This window comes from Camelus dromedarius, chromosome 3, assembly GCF_036321535.1.
Source record: "Camelus dromedarius isolate mCamDro1 chromosome 3, mCamDro1.pat, whole genome shotgun sequence".
Taxonomy (NCBI): domain Eukaryota; kingdom Metazoa; phylum Chordata; class Mammalia; order Artiodactyla; family Camelidae; genus Camelus; species Camelus dromedarius.
The window spans coordinates 10522779-10539058 of NC_087438.1; the positions used below are offsets into that span (position 1 = coordinate 10522779).

The window sequence follows — 16280 nt, forward strand, 5'->3', positions numbered from 1 at the left end:
TAAGTATGGCTTTTAAAAAATTTTTATTTTAACATTTTACTTGGGATTTTTTTTACTTTTTGAATCTGAGAATGCCTATTTTCATCAGTTCAGGACAAGTCTCAGCCATTATTTTTCTGAATGTTGCCTTTTTCCTATTCTATTTACTCCTTGTAGAGCTCTAATTAGGTGTTTGCTAGCGCTCATTCAGTCATCCAGGGCCCTCAGTTACACACCCTTTCATATGTATTTTCTGATTTTTAGTCTCTGTTGCATTTTGGACAGTTCCTTCAGAAATTTTTCCTTTGTTTTTTTGAAAAGTTATTTTCCCTCCATATTTGCCTAGTCTTTTTTTTTTTTTTTTTTTTTGGATAATGTATTGCTCTTTGCTTAGGTTTTTATTCCTTTTATTTCTTAAGGCTTTCTAAACATATTCTTTGGGCCTGATAATTCCACTGTCTGAAAATCCTGGCAGGTCTAATTATGCCAATTGCTATTTTTGCTTATTTCTTGTTTCTTCAAAGTTTGGATTGTAACCCCAGCTTTTGTGTATCCGTGCAGTTTGTGCAACCTGGCTTGAGTGTGAGAGAATTTGGCCTTGTTTCTGCCAGGAACCCAGGGCCACTTTCTATTCATTTCTAAGCTTGAGTTTCCAGGGCCTTGCAGCTGTTGTGAATTCACACCCTGTTCATGAGAGCCGGCCTATGGGTATGAATTCTTAGGGGAGACTTCCTCTCTCCCCAGGTCAGAGCCCAGGTCAAGGCATAAAGTTTTCTTATGCTCCCTCTTTGTTAGTGAAGAGGGTTTTTTTTCACCTCGTTGAGAAGTCAGTGGACTATGGCTCTCCGGCAGAATTTGACATGCCACCTGTTTCTGTAAATAAAATGTTGTTGGAACTTTTTAGTTTGCATATTGCCCACGGTGATATTCACACATGGTAAAGTTGAGTAGCTGTGACCAACCTTACAGTCCTCGAAGCCAACATTATTTACTCTCTGGCCCGTTACGGGAAGAGCCTGCTATTCTTTCCCAAGCCTCTTGATGGAGAGTCTGTGTGTTCTGCAGAGGTTCAGTTTTAACTCCCCACCCTCCAAGAGTCTGAATCCTTGTCTTTGTCACCATGTGGTGGTTAAGGCACAGACCTCTTGGTTATTTCAGCTTCTAGTTACCACAGTGATTTTCAGCTTCCCCCCCTTTTGTTTGTTTGTTTGTTTTTAAGGTTTTGGGGCCATTAGAAGTGTTAGTAATCAGAGCCTGTGTTGTATGCAGTTAAACAAAGAAGGGAACTGTGGTATACTTTAAGCCACTTGAGGTCAAGCACTGCCTGTCCCGCGCCTCCAGCTGCTGGCCTGGAGGCCGGCACATAGTGGCTGCTGGAGGCGTCCTCCTGAAGAACCACAGGGGGATGGGAATAAAAGTATACTTTTGATGGTGGCAGCTGTGCAAGTACCCATTTCCCCACCCTGACTGCCTCACACAGGCGTCTGAGTCAGCATAGGATTGCGGCCTGTTGCGTGGCCTCTTCGCCTGGTGGGGCCCCCTGCCTCCTCAGTCCTGAGCTGGTGGGGCCTGCTTTGCCCTGCCCAGAGGCCAGGTCTTGTCTTGGTGTGCACAGGAGAGAGGACTGCAGGTGAGGGGAGCGGGAAGGCTGGGCTTGCTTCCCAGGAGGTTCTCCCTGAGCCAGCGATGTGCTCTGCCTGATGGGAGAGCCTGGCCCAGTACATGTCCTTGACTCGGGCGTTGTGGGGAGGTAAGTGGAAAGGCAGATAAAAGGGAACTCTTCCCTCCACCAAGAAGACACTCAGAAAGTGCTTCCTGACTTTCAACAATGGCTGGTCTTTATTTGAGGGTTGGCTGTGCAGTGTTGGTATTTGTGGTTTCCATGTATTTTGCTTCAGGGGTCTGTTTCACCTTTAAGCCAATCCTGACTTAAACCACAGATAAATGTATTTATGGTATCTGTATATGTTATTTTCCCTTTTGTATAAAAGATTTATTTTCCTTATGAAAGCATTTACTATGAGAGTTTTAAAGATAGGCAGTTCTTACATTTTGTGTTTAAAAAATGATCGATTAACCTGAAGTGCAGGAAGGTCTCAGGGCTCCTCATGGGCCCCTCAGTCAGCCGTCCCTGCGTCCATCACCCTCGGTGGTGATGCCTGGAGTCCCTTTTTCTTCAGTAGTCCATACCCATTCAGGGCAGAATCTGGGGCTTTATCGTCTTTGCAGCCCCTGGTCCTAGCTCAATGCTTGGCCCACGTTAGACCATACAGTAAGTATTTGTTGAGTTGAGCCGAATATAACATTTTAATTTTAGGTACAACTTCCTGCTAAGTAAATATGTTGTAAGGAACTTGTGTGTTTATATCCTAATTTCTTTGCTAACATTTACTTCTTCAATATTTTAAAAAGGAAGTCAAGACATGCCTGAGAATTTACATCTCTTTCTTCCTAAAACACACACACGGTTGTATGCATGTCCGTGCATATGCGTATACCACAAAGTCAAAACCCAACTTCGTGTTAAACAAGGAAAACCTAAAGGCCAGTTTTTTTTTTACCATATCATTTGTTTGATCATAAGTTGTATTTTTAATTTTGGAGGATGTGTTGTTAGAGTCAAAGTCTGTGGTCCAACTCACGTTGAGCGCTGCATTAATTTCTGGCTGATTATCAACAACTTACAGCCTTTTGGGATCAGGGCAGGATATAACTGGATATAAGTAAATAAAGATAATTAAATACACCTTTTAAATAGAGGTGTTATCTCTTTGTATAATGGATGCAAAGAACTAATGACAGATCATTAGATGTGTCTTCTCACAGCTCAGACTGCTGCTTGTCTAATTGGAACAGTATTCATGGATACCTGGGTCAGTGTGATTGCAGGTGTTGAGGGCACAGCCAAGAAACAAAACAAGCCCCTGCCCTCAAGGAGCTCATGTTTTGCTGTGTGTGTGTGTGTGTGTGTGTGTGTATGTGTAAGGGTGTCGGGGGAGGCGGGGTACAGAATAAGAAATATGACAGGCGTCGATCAGTGCCAAGAAGAAAAACAAAACCGTGTGAGGGGAATAGAATGAAGGTGTGTGTGTGATGTTTTGATACTGGGTGTTAGTGTCAGAGGTGAGCAGAGACCTGCAGGGAGTGAGGGGCAAGTACCTTGCAGGTAGGCCCAAAGCCATCAGCATGAGGAGTGGTGGGAGCTGAGGCTTGAGAGGCAGTGGGGCGCCGGGGCAGGGGGCCCTTGCAGGTAGTGAGGTAAGTGAGTATTCTGCTTATGCTTTGGTTTCATTATTTCCCCCTCCCCCATCCACTTTTTTTGATTCTTTACCAGAACCCAGATTAAGTGTCGCTCCTGAAATGGACATCATGGACTACTGCAAAAAAGAGTGGAGGGGAAATACGCAAAAAGCAACATGTATGAAAAAGGTATGATGCGTGGGTGCCTGTATTTCGAGTCTTTCCAGTAGTCTATCGTAAATATTTAATACGTCTTTTTTTATTTTTAGACATTGGTGATGACAGCTGCTATTAGACTGTGTAAATATTGGTGTTCTAATATTAGAGATGAGGAAACAGGCTCCAAAGATAAGGGATTTATTTGGAGTCACAGTATTAATACAGAATCATCATCAGTAACTTGATTTCTTTGAAAAACTAATAAATGACTCTGTCCTGTTCAGAATTGGGTGAGCCATTGGTGGTCCTCCAGGGGTCATTTGGGAATGCCTTTCTGACCTGGTAAGGTAAAAGCCTCAGATGTCATACATCTGCTGTCCTCAGCCGGGTTTGTATTCATGTCCTTCAGTCCTCCACAGCCTAAGCAGAGGGATCTGGAACTGCTTCCTTTATTTAGGGCATCCCAGGGTCTGCCCTCTTTCAGTCCCATTGCATAGATTGGTGACCCTAAAGTTGTCCCTCCAAGGCTGTGGGACATCAGGGATTCCCATGACATGGTTCTCTTGTTCCTGTGACCGGGCTGGGTCATTGCTCAAGTCAGACCCCTTGACCCACTTGTACTGCACGGCCATCTGAGCAGCACACCCTGTTGGTTTCCTGTCAGACGTATCCTGAATCCAGCGTTCCTTTGTAGGGTGAAACTGCTGCTGCAGCTGACCCTTGAACAACATGGGTCTGAACCGCGCAGGCCCATGTGAACATGGGTTTTTTTCACTAAATATGTAGCAGTACTCCACTGTATGCAGATGCGGAACCATGGACTTGGAGGGCCTGCTGTCAAGTTATACGTAGATTTTTGGTGGAGTTGGGGGTCAGCACCCCTAACCCCTGAGTTGTTCGAGGATTGACTGTATTTGACTTTTCCTGAGCTACAGAAATGGCAGTTTCAACCTAACACTTCTGTCACCTCTTGTAACTTCTAGGTTATAGTCTTTACTCATTTTTCTCTTGGGATTATTTACAGCGTGAGTTTGAATACACTTCTGGCATATTAGAGATATTGGCCTGTCATATTTGATAGAAATATCTTTTTAATTTTTTTTGTTTGTTTAAAACTGTACTGTTTAGGATTTAAAATTTTTAGCTGTTTGAAAACATTTGTTCTGGTCCTTGGAACTTCATTTTGTAGAAAACGTTGTACACCTTTTAGCAGGCACCTCAGCTGCCCATGCCTGCCCTGAGATGGGCTGACTTTACTCAGGACGTAGCTGCCACTTTGGAAGCTCTGAGAGCAAGTGTCATCCCTGCTACCTGCATGTCTGGACTGTAGACTCTTCATGTCTCAGGCATTTGTTAGAGAACTCAGTCAAGAAATACCCGGGACTCTCCGTTCCTGCCAGAGGTTGAGGACATTTACATTTCTGAGGCCATCTGCTGAATATGCATATCAACCACTGACAGATTTTCTAAAAACCTCCAGCTTTGTATCAAAGTGGATAACCAGAGGCCAGGTATCTAAACTGTATTTTCTCATCTTCCCCAGAAATGCTGTCACTGGCCTGCAATTTTATTTTATGATCTCAGTCTCTTTAAAGGATCTGTTCTAACAGTTGGCACCTTAAGGTCTACAATTGAAGATGTCTGCTAAGTTTTCCAAATATTCCATATTTTGGAATTCATGCTGAGATGATTCTTCTGTGATTTTAGTTGGACTCTTCAGTGACCAAATAAAAAGGCACATCAGTTAGAAAAGCATCCTGTCAGGACCCCCGGCAGGAATTAAGAGCATTTCTGGCCCCAAGAACAGCTTGGATCTCAGTTATTTTTTGTTTTGGATATTCTTTTGGAAGTAAGTGGTATAAACCCAAATTTAATTTTAGAAGTTTGAGTCACCTCTGAAATAGCATGAGTAGTTTATGCATTTTGAAAGGTGCAGTTCTTTTGAATTAGCCTTTGTGCGTATTTAGGGTAACTAGGGGTTTTGCCATAGCGAAGAGGCGCATATTAGAATGCACGAGTCTGCTTGACGGGCCATTATATTGCAGTGGTTGGACCACTAAATAAAAATGCGGCTCTCCAAATTTTATTGTTGAAAAGAAGTACTTTTATATCAACTTTTAGCATCATCCTGTGACTTAAACCTTGAAAGCAACTGATAATGAGGGTCCAGTAGTTGGACGCAGGGTGACTGTTGCATGGTGCCCACCCATGATGAGGGTGACACTCTTTTTGTGAAAGTGTCAGTGGGGCGCAGGGTTTCCAGTGACCATGGAGGAAAAGCAGGACAAGCGAAAGGACTGCCAGGCTGGGGGTGAGTGAGGTGGGGAAGCCGCGAGGCTGCTGCCCGTGTCTGAGCAGTGTCCAGCGGAAAACTCCGATCATCTCGGCTGCCTGTGGACCAGGTCACTGGGATTGGGATGTGCTTCAAAATGGTCCATTTGGGTGGCTGTATTTGAGTGACTGAGCATGCCACTGAGCATTTTCAGTTCCTCGTTTCACTTCCAGGCTGAACAAGAATGACACTTAAGTCTACTTTTTAAAAAAGTCTAGCAGGTTTTTCCAGGCTATACCTCCTAGCATGTAGGTTTTCTTACATATACCATGGAGATTTAGAATTTAGGGGCATTATTTTTAATATGGAGAAATAAGCTGGGTACATCTCTCTTGTCTTTCCTATCTCTTCATTAAAGAGTTGGGGGTCAATTTAAACACAGATTAAAGCCTTCAGAATGTTGGTTGTTAATAAATAAATGTTAACAACAGTTGCTTAGAAAGGGACATATAACTCCAACTTTGGGGGTGACTAGCATTTTTCTAATACTTGATATGTTATTTATATGTTCTAGTGTGTTGCATATGCTACATATGTCGGTATTTTGACAGTATTAACATTTGTTAATTTTGTGTGATTAATTTAAAAAAAGGAATTAGAAAATGTGAAAGACTCAGCCAGTCTTGTTTCCATTCTTCCAGGGATCGGGGGCACATTGTTTCTACAGGAATAAAACTCTCCACACTGTCTGAAGTCAGTAACGACCATTTTGAATTCTTTGATGCTTTCGCCCAGGGCTACGAGGAGGTGTCTCAGAAATTCACCTCCATAAGGCGAGTCCGTGGAGATAATTACTGTGCGCTGAGGGCCACGCTGTTCCAGGCCATGAGCCAGCCGGCGGAGCTGCCCTCCTGGCTGCAGGACCCGGAGCTCACGCTGGTACGCTGCCGCTGCAGGTTTGAGTCTGCAATGCTTCCAGTAGTTTTTGTGAGAAAGACTTCTCTGCCCCATGTGCCGTGTGCTAGCACTGCCTGCAGGGTGATCAACATGAGGGTTTATTCAGTTTTGTGGGGCAGGGATAATTTGCATAGTAAAGCGACCAAAAATGATTGCTATTTCCCAGAAGAGGAAGATGATAAAGTGTATATAACACTTCAGCGGAATTGGAGAGCCGGTGTTTAGGGTCTGTACAAAGCACTTAGGGGCAGTATGACTTCAGTGTTGGAGTCTGTGCCATGTGGGCTGGATATTGTGCTATCTGAGAACTTGCTGGGGTTTTTGAAGGCACATTTCTGTAGTCCTGGCTCCAGTTCAAGGACCCAGCACCCTCTGCGTACTGGCTTGGTAGGTGACAGGGAGCAATACCAGAGAGGAGAGATGTTAATGTCAGCCTGAGGAAGGCTTCCTGGGAGGTGAGGGTCAGGAGCTGTGTCTCACACTGACCCTCTGTAGTATTTTAAATTTAAATCTGCAGTGTGGTAGTGGCAGCCCAGGAACTCATGTATCAGTGACACATATCAGCTGAGGTCATGTAATAGGTTAGGTGTAGAATAACCTCAAGGAGTTTGGTGGGCAGGCGTGATTGGGCAGAACTCACAATATGACATTAATTGGAAGAAAATTTAGAAGTTTTGTGCATATATTAAAAAAGAAAACCCAAAAAGCTAGCTCTGGGAGGTCTGCCGTACTGGCAGCTTAAAAGGGAAAAATAATGTCAGGGTTTTAATTGATTGCAAGCTCAACATGAGCCCACGTGGTGTGTGATGGCCGCAGGGGTAACGGAGCCCTGTTTTTTTCTGTTTTGTTTTTCAGTTGACGTGTAGTTGATACACAATGTTATATAAGTTACAGGTCTATAATAGAGTGATTCACAATTGTTAAAGGTTGTACTCCATTTACAGTTATTATAAAATATTGGCTCTACTCCCTGAGATGTGCAGTGTGTCCCTGTAGCTTATTTTACTGCCCTATATTGCCCTTCTCCTTCCCTCTCCCCACTGGTCACCACTGGTTTGTTCTCTGTAGCTGTGAGTCTGCTTCCTTTGTGTTCTATTCACTAGCTTGTACTTTTTAGATTCCACATGTAAGTGATATACAGTATTTGTCTTTCTCTTCTGACTTATTTCACTTAGTGTAATGCTTTCCAAGTCCATCCATGTTGCTGCAAGTGGCAAAATTTTGTTCTTTTTTAAATGACTGAGTAATATTCCATTGCGTGTATATGTATGTGTGTGTGTGTGTGTGTGTGTGTGTGTGTGTGTGTACATACACCACATCTTCTTTATCCAGTCATCTGTTGATGGACACTTAGGTTGCTTCCATATCTTGGCTATTGTGAATAACACTGCTGTGAACATTGGGGAGCATGTATCTTTTTGAATTAGTGTTTTTATTTTTTTCTTAAATATATACCCAGAATTGGAATTTCTGGGTTACATATGGTAGTTCTGTTTTTAGTTTTTTGAGAAACCTCCATACTGTTTTCTACAGTGGCTGCACCAATGTACATTCCCACCAACAGTGTACGAGGGTTCACTTTTCTCTGCATCCTCGCCAACATTTGTTACTTTTGTTCTTTTTGATGATAGCCATTCTGACGTATGAGGTGATACCTCACTTGTGGTTTTGATGTGCATTTCCCTGATGATTAGTGATGTTGAGTATCGTTTCCTGTGCTTATTACGAAACCCTGTTTTAAAAGGAATGCTTCTAAAACATAGGCAGTGACCGCCTGTCTTGACCTGAGCTGATCAGATTCCATCTTGAGGGCTGAGGATGTGCCTGTACCCTCAGTACAGATGGAGTGTGTGCAAGACGATTTGTCTCACTTTGGGAACAGTTGAAGGAGCTGGGGTATTTGCCTAGAATAAAAAAGACGTGTAGATGATACTGGCTGGCAGCTAAGCTGGTTAGAGGTCTGTTAGTAGGTACACAGGGGTTCACACGCCCTCAAAGGGCAAAACCAGGACCAGTGGGTAGAGGATACTGCCTCTCTGTCAGGTGATTGTCTATTTTATAAACTGGTATAAGATCAGCACAATTGTGTGTTAAACTGTCTAGGTGGTGTCCGTGGAAGATGCTTTCTTCTAACCAAAGATACATGTCATCTTAAGCAGATTTCTCTGTTGTAGCTAATTTTTTTTATCAGAGGCAAAAGAAATGGATACATTAGGCTATTTTTAGCTTTGCAAATCATAATACATATTAGTACTGAAATATTTCAGAATTGTTGGTCAATCAGAAGCATTCCTGTGACTTTAAGACACTGGTAGGGAAGCAAACATGGGTGATTTCGCCGTTTTGCTTTAACTTCTGTTTGAAAACCATAGCTTAATTTATAGATTGTGACATAAAATCCTCTCAGTTAGGCTGAATTTTCCTTTGAGCCTTTTACTTTCAGGGGCTATTTAGATTTATGGACTTAATTGACATAATGAATTTGAATTTTTTTATGCTTTCTGAGAAACTCTGGTGCAAATAGCATTCTACATAATTAAACATGTAAGATATGCCCCATGAAATAAAGCACAGTGTTCCTTTTACTTTGCTAACAGGATACGTTTGGGTAGGACCATCTGCCATGTTACAAGTGGTCGGCAGAGTGTGCTTGGTTTCTGATCAGCATTAGAATCTGTCGTGTGGATGAGCGGTGGGGCTTCGAGGTGGCTTTCCTGACTAATCTGAGTCATATGGAAATTCTCAAGTGCTCTTTCTGATTTCTTCCCTTTTCTGTATATATCAGCCAACAAATGGTTTTCTCTTGGGAGCATAATCTAACTGGTTGGTCACAGTGGTATTACTTTGTCATCTAACCTTTGTTCAATGCCAAGAGGCCTGTGTCGGAGAGAAAAAGCACGTCATACTTGCCTGTGAGTACAGTATGAAAGTTTATTGAACTTCTCCTGCTCTCACTCAACCAGAGGACTTGTCCACGTGTTGACTTTGCAGCCGCCAGCCACTTTTCCATTGATTGGAGCACTTTCTTGACAGGGTCTGTTTTGTTGTTTGTCTTGAGCAGGTGACTGGTGCACCACATGTTTCTTGTTCGAGGTGCCAGTGCAGGAAGGTGCCCACGCTTGGTTGTTGCCCTTGATCTGTCTATGTTTTAACCACCAGTTGTCCCATGCACCTGCCTATAGATGCTGTTCCATCCCTGTTCTCATTCTGGGCCTTCCACCCGGTCTTCCTTCAGAAAGGCTTCACTGACATTGGTCTTGTTGAGTGAGCGAGTGGGTGGTGCCAGCACGACCTAAAGAAGTTGGGGTGGAACCAAGTGCGAGTATATAGAGGGTGGTGAGGCCTACAGGGGCTGGCAGTGCACCCGATGGTGGTGGGGTACCCCGACTACCTCCCCCAGAAGCGGGGGTTTCTCCATCAGCAGATACTGCTGGTGGTGTGACTGTAATAAGTAAATGTCTTAATATCTATTAGCACACGTGCTTAAGACAAGCAGATCCAGTGATACTTAACTGTATTTTTACAAAACAAGAGAATCTTACAGGAGTTTTTGTATGAAAATCTCTGCCCATTTCCTACCTGTCTTCCTGCTACATCAGAATAACTTGTATCCTGTCATTTTAATTAAACCATGTTTGCTGTTAGAACTTGCTATAAATTGTTTGGGTTTAAACTGGGGTAGCCTTGCTATTATAAACACAATAACCATCTGACGATGAACCTGTCTCAGTTTACCTTGATCCTTGGTCTTTCTGAAATGCCGAGGGTCTCTTCTGACTGCTAACTTGTGTCTAGTGACAGTCATATTTCCTCGTGTCCGTGGGAACACAGAAAGGGTATTCACAGCAGGTAGGCTGGAGGGAATCTAGGTTTAGCATTATTAAGGTCTCCTGAGCTGCCCAGGCTCTGTAATAACCCACTTCTTCAACTTTGGGAATCGGACAGGTCCTGGGACACCTAAGTTTGTATGTGAATCTGTAGACCCAGAACCAGCCTTGGCACACAGCCTGCAGGCCGCATGCTGTACTAAACATCTCTTGACCTCAGCATGCATCTCATCCAGAGTTCTGTGAGCCCAGAGAAGCCACATGCCCGGGAGCTGGCTGCATCTGCTTCCATTTACGTTTGGAGAGAGGTTCTGTGTAGCATTTTGCCATTGACTGTCTCTCTCTCTGTCTCCCCTAGAGCACACTTGGTTTCAGGACATTAAAGGTAAACAGAAGCACTAGACCGAGACCCTCCCCTTAGGCTAAGTTCAGTGGAGGAGAGCCCAGATCATGCTTTCTGCTTCTGCTCGGCCCCTCTGGCCTTGCTCTGCCCACTGCCCTTCTGACAGTTGGGCCACCCCTCCCCTCCTGAGGTTGTGCTCGGATCCTTGTGTGTTGTTCATGCTTCTGTCCAGATCCCAGTCTTGGTGTTTGACTGTAGTGTGATCATCTGACCCTGACCCTGGTCTCAGATGGGGCTTGTTAGTGTCCTTTGGGGCAGGGGTCCTTTGGTTCCAAGTTTGCTAAATTTTAGAGTGTCTCTGACGGCTGGGACTTGTGACAGTGTTTGCCTGGAGTAGGATGGACTGTATGTCAAAACTCCTTTTATGAGGTAGTTTGGGGATGATTCATTTTTGTTATTTGCTATCCCTTTAATCATGGTGTTGATTTCAACAATTGTGGACACTTGCTATAGGAAATTTCAGGCTGTTTTTATAGTTAAGTCACAAGTGAAATTATGCCTAAGCTAATTACCTACTTTATTAAATATTTCCATCACTGTTTCCTGTTTAAACCTTGTTTTTTTCCTCACATCTCTCTTAATGTAACAGCCGTCCCACCTTTGTGCATAGTGTAAAGGATGGGAATGTGTGTGTGTTATATGTGCTATGACCCCCTGAAAGCACTGAAAGTTATATTCACTGTTTTCATCTGAGCAAAGAATTTCAACTCCATTCTTTCCTCATAGTTTCTTTTTCACACCTCAGTTTTTGGGCTTTCTCCAGGATCTCCACATCTCTCAGAAGTATACAACCCTGCATAATTGCTTTAGCAACAGTTTGGCCCAGGCATGGAAGGACTGAGGAGACAGACTTTTATTTGGGCTTCTCTCTGTGCGTTAGGTCTTTGGGGGTCTCCTGAGTAATTCAGTTGAGTACTGTGCCTGCTTTTTGGGTACCTGCACAGTGTCATGTGATGCTCACGTGGTCTCCTGGGCTTCCCTCCACCCCGTTTCCCCGCTCAAATCCGTGTAGCCAGTATTTTCTGCTCATTGCACTTCTTTGTGCCCAATTGTGATTTCAGCTTGTTGCCACTTGAGGGCATTTTAGGTTCTGGTGATAAACCTGAGAACCTAATTGAAGGTTTACAGCAAAACTGCGCACATATTGCTGAGATGCAGGACAGTGTGGGCACAGAACTGGGTGGCATTTGGGTGGGTGGTCATCTGCCATCATAGTAAGATGAGAACACAGCCCCCTCCCCCTACTAATGAGTCAGTGTAGTTCGCCATCACTGTGGTAACTACCTAAAGCGGAATTTACATTCCTTTTGTGGTTTTAGGTTCTTGTAGAGATGAAACCACCTTAGTTTCACATGATTGCTGTAGATTGAGAAGGTGAAAACTTGAGTTACCGTTCATGAAAGGGTCTTCAGAGTCTTAGATTCCAGGAGAGTGGAGCATATGGCCTCATTTAAAACTGTATAACTGTTAAGCAAGCTCAGGTTCCAGGTAGGAATTAATTATTTTCTAATGGTCTTTTGACTGGGAGGTGAACTTTTGCTTCCTTTCTGCACTTTGTAGCACTGAAGTGACATGCCTGTGCCCAGCCTAGTGACATGGATTTTCTGACACAGCCAGGACGTGGGGAGAGGCTGAACTCCTCTGCTGTCATCAATCGAGTCATGTCCCAGCTTGCCTTTCAGACTTCATAATCTATTGATGATCAGGGGAAAAAATAACAAACGCTCCAGGAAAAAAAGGAAATGGGCAAAGTGACAGTTCAGCTGTTAGTTCTTTAGTGAGCTGGGCTGTTGCAGCTCCCTTCACCCTGGCTTCTTTCTCTCAGTTGTATTTTTCACTTTACTACATGTATTAGGCAGTTAAACTAGGTACCATGTTGCTTCTTTCAAAACTTTGAGGATATATGTAAATATCAGAAGTTAAGTTTTATTTTCCTAATCAGTAATGAAGCAGGTTTTTACTGTGTCTTGGACCATCTCACATGCTCAAAGCACCTTCCTGAGTCAGACATTAGGGCGGTAGGGAGGCCGCCAGTGAGCCCAGCAGCTGCCTGGGCGCTTTACGTGAAGAGCTGGTGCGGACGCTGCCGCAGCATACCCCTGCCAAGTGCTGGGGAGCGTTCCTGGTCAGGGCTGGAGCCCAGCGAGGCGGACTGAGCCTTTGTGTCCCAACTGAAACCGCCCCTTCGCTCCAGCAGCCCTCCTCAGGGTGGGGCTTTCCGAGTTCCTGACTTCCACATTTAAGTCCTCCACAACCTAAACACAGGCAGATGTGCAGGAATTAATTCTGGAAACGAATGTAGGTTTTATAGGCTTTGTGGTTTCTTACAGCTTGGATCGTGTGATGGATGTTTTGGAATGTTAACATTTTTCTCTCTGTTTCTTGATACTCTAGTTACCAGAAAAACTCATAAGCAAATACAGCTGGATCAAGCAGTGGAAACTTGGACTGAAATTTGAGGGGAAGAGCGAGAACCTGGTTGATAAAATTAAGGAGTCCCTCACATTACTAAGGAAGAAGGTTTGGAACATGTAGTTTCCTTTCTCTGATAAGTGTGAGGCTCTCACTCCTGACTGCCCCAGCAGACCGCTTCTCAGTCCTCACCTCATGGGTTACCAAATGCTCTTGGCTGGTTGTTAGGCAAAATAATTCTAAATGAACACAAACTCCTCCTGTGAAGTCTTTGGTAAAATGAAGAAAAATCAACATCGTATACTCTTGGAGGAGATGATATGTTTAGTGAAATGTTTAACTTTGTTTTAAAGGAAATCTTACAAATGTAGTCTTTGTTCTAAGTCATATTGACAAGTTTCAGGGATATCATTTAGTCCATTACTGACACTTCGTTTGTGCCAGGCTGTCCCCTAAAAGTTTCATGTGTTAATTTAGTTCTCCCAACTACCAAGCTGTTTCTGCTGTGGTTGTCCTCATTTTACAGCTGGGGAGATTAAGCCCCTGTGGAAGCCACCAGCTGCTCACTGGTGAGACCTTTGTTCCATCCTGACCCTCTGACTCTGGAGCCATCTCTTGCTGCCAACGTGGTCTACTTGTGGAAAATACGAGCTCTTCTAGCTTCCCAACCAAATATTGCAGAGTCCTGTGGCACGTTCATGACCATTAAAATTTACTTTTGAATTTAAAATGTTAATAGTTTTTGGGAGAAGCAGGAGTTAGTGGCTATTCGTAAGGGTTAGTTTCATATTGGCATCTCTTACTCTCATTCACTTTAACTTAAAAGCACATGTATTTGTAGGGTTTTCTTCCTCACCTGAAGAGTTTGCCCATCTTAGCTGTATACATGACACTCTGCTTTATTCTTCATCAGGAGTCAATAAGAATTTGCTGAGTGGATTTATTCTTTTGAAACTCACATGTATTTTTAAGAGGGTAGGAGGGTAAGTTTAGTAAACAAATATTCAGGAGAGCCCATAATCTTCCTTGCCTATCTTCACAATCTTCACGTTTGAAGGTTGGCTTGGTGTTTCTGGGTGGTAACAGCTGCTGTAAGCCCGCTAAGGGGAGGAGTGAGTTTAGCTGCCCCTCACAGCCCCACGCATGCACGTTAGCTCTTCTGTGAGTACTTCTGATCGACTGGTCCTATCTCTTTGCCTGGGAGGATAGGGGAGTTGAAATTTCCGTTCCATGGCCCCAGAGCTCCTCCTTAGTGCGTTATACTTTTGTTTCTGGTTAGTGGGGGAGAGCTGGTAAGGAATTTGGGCGGTCTAAAGAGCGCCATCGTTTGAGCTGGAAGCTCGAATGTTGAGCATTGGCACGTGACCCCTGGTCATCTACTTTTGAAAATAAACTTGTGCTTGTAGTATGGACTTTTACCAGGGACTTACAGGACGAAAGTGTAGTTATTATGCAACTTTCTTATTATAGTGGGCAGGCTTGGCTGAGCTGAGAACTGAAGCAAGACAGATAGCTTGCGATGAACTGTTCATGAATGAAGACGACGAGTATTGCCTCTATGAAGCTGTCAAATTTCTAATGCTAAACAGAGCCATTGAACTGTACGATGACAAAGAGAAGGGAAAGGAAGTTCCATTTTTCTCGGTGCTTCTCTTTGCTCGGGATACATCCAGTGACCCTGGACAGCTGCTGAGGAACCATCTAAACCAGGTGGGACACACTGGTGGCCTTGAACAGGTGAGTTGTACCTTTGGGAGTATATTAGCCCAGAACAGCAGCTTCAACCATCAAACGTTATCTCAGGTTTTGTGGGTCAGAAGTTCAGGAGCAGCATAGTTTGCTCCTAGGTGGCTCTGACTCAGGGTCTCAGAAGGTTGCAGTTGAATGTTGTTCAGGGCTGCAGTCATCTGGGGGCTTGACTGGGGCCGGAGGAGCCACTTCCAACATGGCGCACTTACCTGGCTGTTGGTAGGAGGCCTTGGTTCCTCACTGACGGTTAGTGGGAGGGTTCAGTTCCTTGCCATGTGGGGCTTTCCATAGGGCTGCTTGAGAGTCCTCAGAACATGATGGTTGGCTTCTCTCAGAAAGTGATCCAAGAAGAGAACAAGGAGGAAGCCACAGTGCCTCCCACGATGTAATCTTGGAAGTCACACACCGTCACTTACACCATATTCTGTTTGTTAGAAGCAAGTCACTTAATCTTTCCAACACTCAAGTGAGGAGTGCCAAAAAATTGTGAACCTGTTTTACAACTAGCATGGTTCTCTCAGCCTAGGCCTTCTTCTGCAGTGTGGTGGATGGAGGCAGTACCCTTGGCTCCGTTAAGCTACAAATAAGCCAAGTACTTGGAAGAGTCGTCTGAAGGGACTTGTTTAATTGTGGCAGCTGTAGCTGTGTAGGTAGCATTCTCTAAAAATAGAAATGGAGTCACTTTAGTCAGTAGGGCCCAGCCTGATCTTGGATCTTTTACAGATATGCCAAGTTGGAGTTTTACGGAGACCCAATGGAGTACTGTCCTGTGGGCCAGCAGCTGACTCACCACACTTGCACTGTCTGTCTTTGGTGTGTTCATTAAGTTGCCCTGAAAAGCATAAGCGAGATAGCCAACCACAGAGCGGCAGTAAGGCTCTCCTTCCAGGGGGCTGCCTTCCTGCTTGCCCGACTATCCGTGGTGCTTGCCTTTCCCTGGTACATGGGAAAGAGCACAGATAGACAATGGTCAGTGCTGGGTCAGACAGGATTGAAGATAACTATTTTAAAAAATTATCTATATTCATAATACAGGTTACTTAGGTCTCCTGAACCATAGCAAATACTTTGCAGGAACAAGCCTGGTAGAGCGTGATTTGCATCTTAGACTGAACTTAGTCCTTTCTGAGTCCCCACAAAGTCTGCTGTAACATTTTTTTAAATAACAGCTTTATTGAAATTAGTATGTTTCATGAAGTGTGTAACCCAGGTTTTTAGTATGTTTACAGAGTTTTGCAGCCATCACAAGTCTAATTTTAGACCACTTTGTCTAAAGGAAACC

General features: G+C 44.0%; 1 protein-coding gene across 10 annotated transcripts in view; it reads left to right on the forward strand.

Annotated features, from left to right (window-relative positions):
- OTULIN (OTU deubiquitinase with linear linkage specificity) overlaps positions 1–16280 on the forward strand; it is a 61833-nt gene that overhangs the window by 9525 nt on the left and 36028 nt on the right. For 7 of the 10 annotated variants that reach the window (XR_010378037.1, XR_004133814.2, XR_010378034.1 and 4 more), the window contains exons 3-6: positions 3314–3408; positions 6446–6589; positions 13232–13357; positions 14720–14986. Coding sequence is in view for 6 of the 10 variants with exons in the window: in XM_064479588.1 (XP_064335658.1) it covers positions 3314–3408; positions 6446–6589; positions 13232–13357; positions 14720–14986 (632 nt within the window). In the remaining 4 variants the exon portion in view is untranslated. Of the gene's footprint in view, positions 1–3313; positions 3409–4588; positions 4890–6445; positions 6590–13231; positions 13358–14719; positions 14987–16280 lie in introns of those variants that run through there. The other 3 variants (XM_064479597.1, XM_064479601.1, XM_064479595.1) reach the window with 3 other exon arrangements.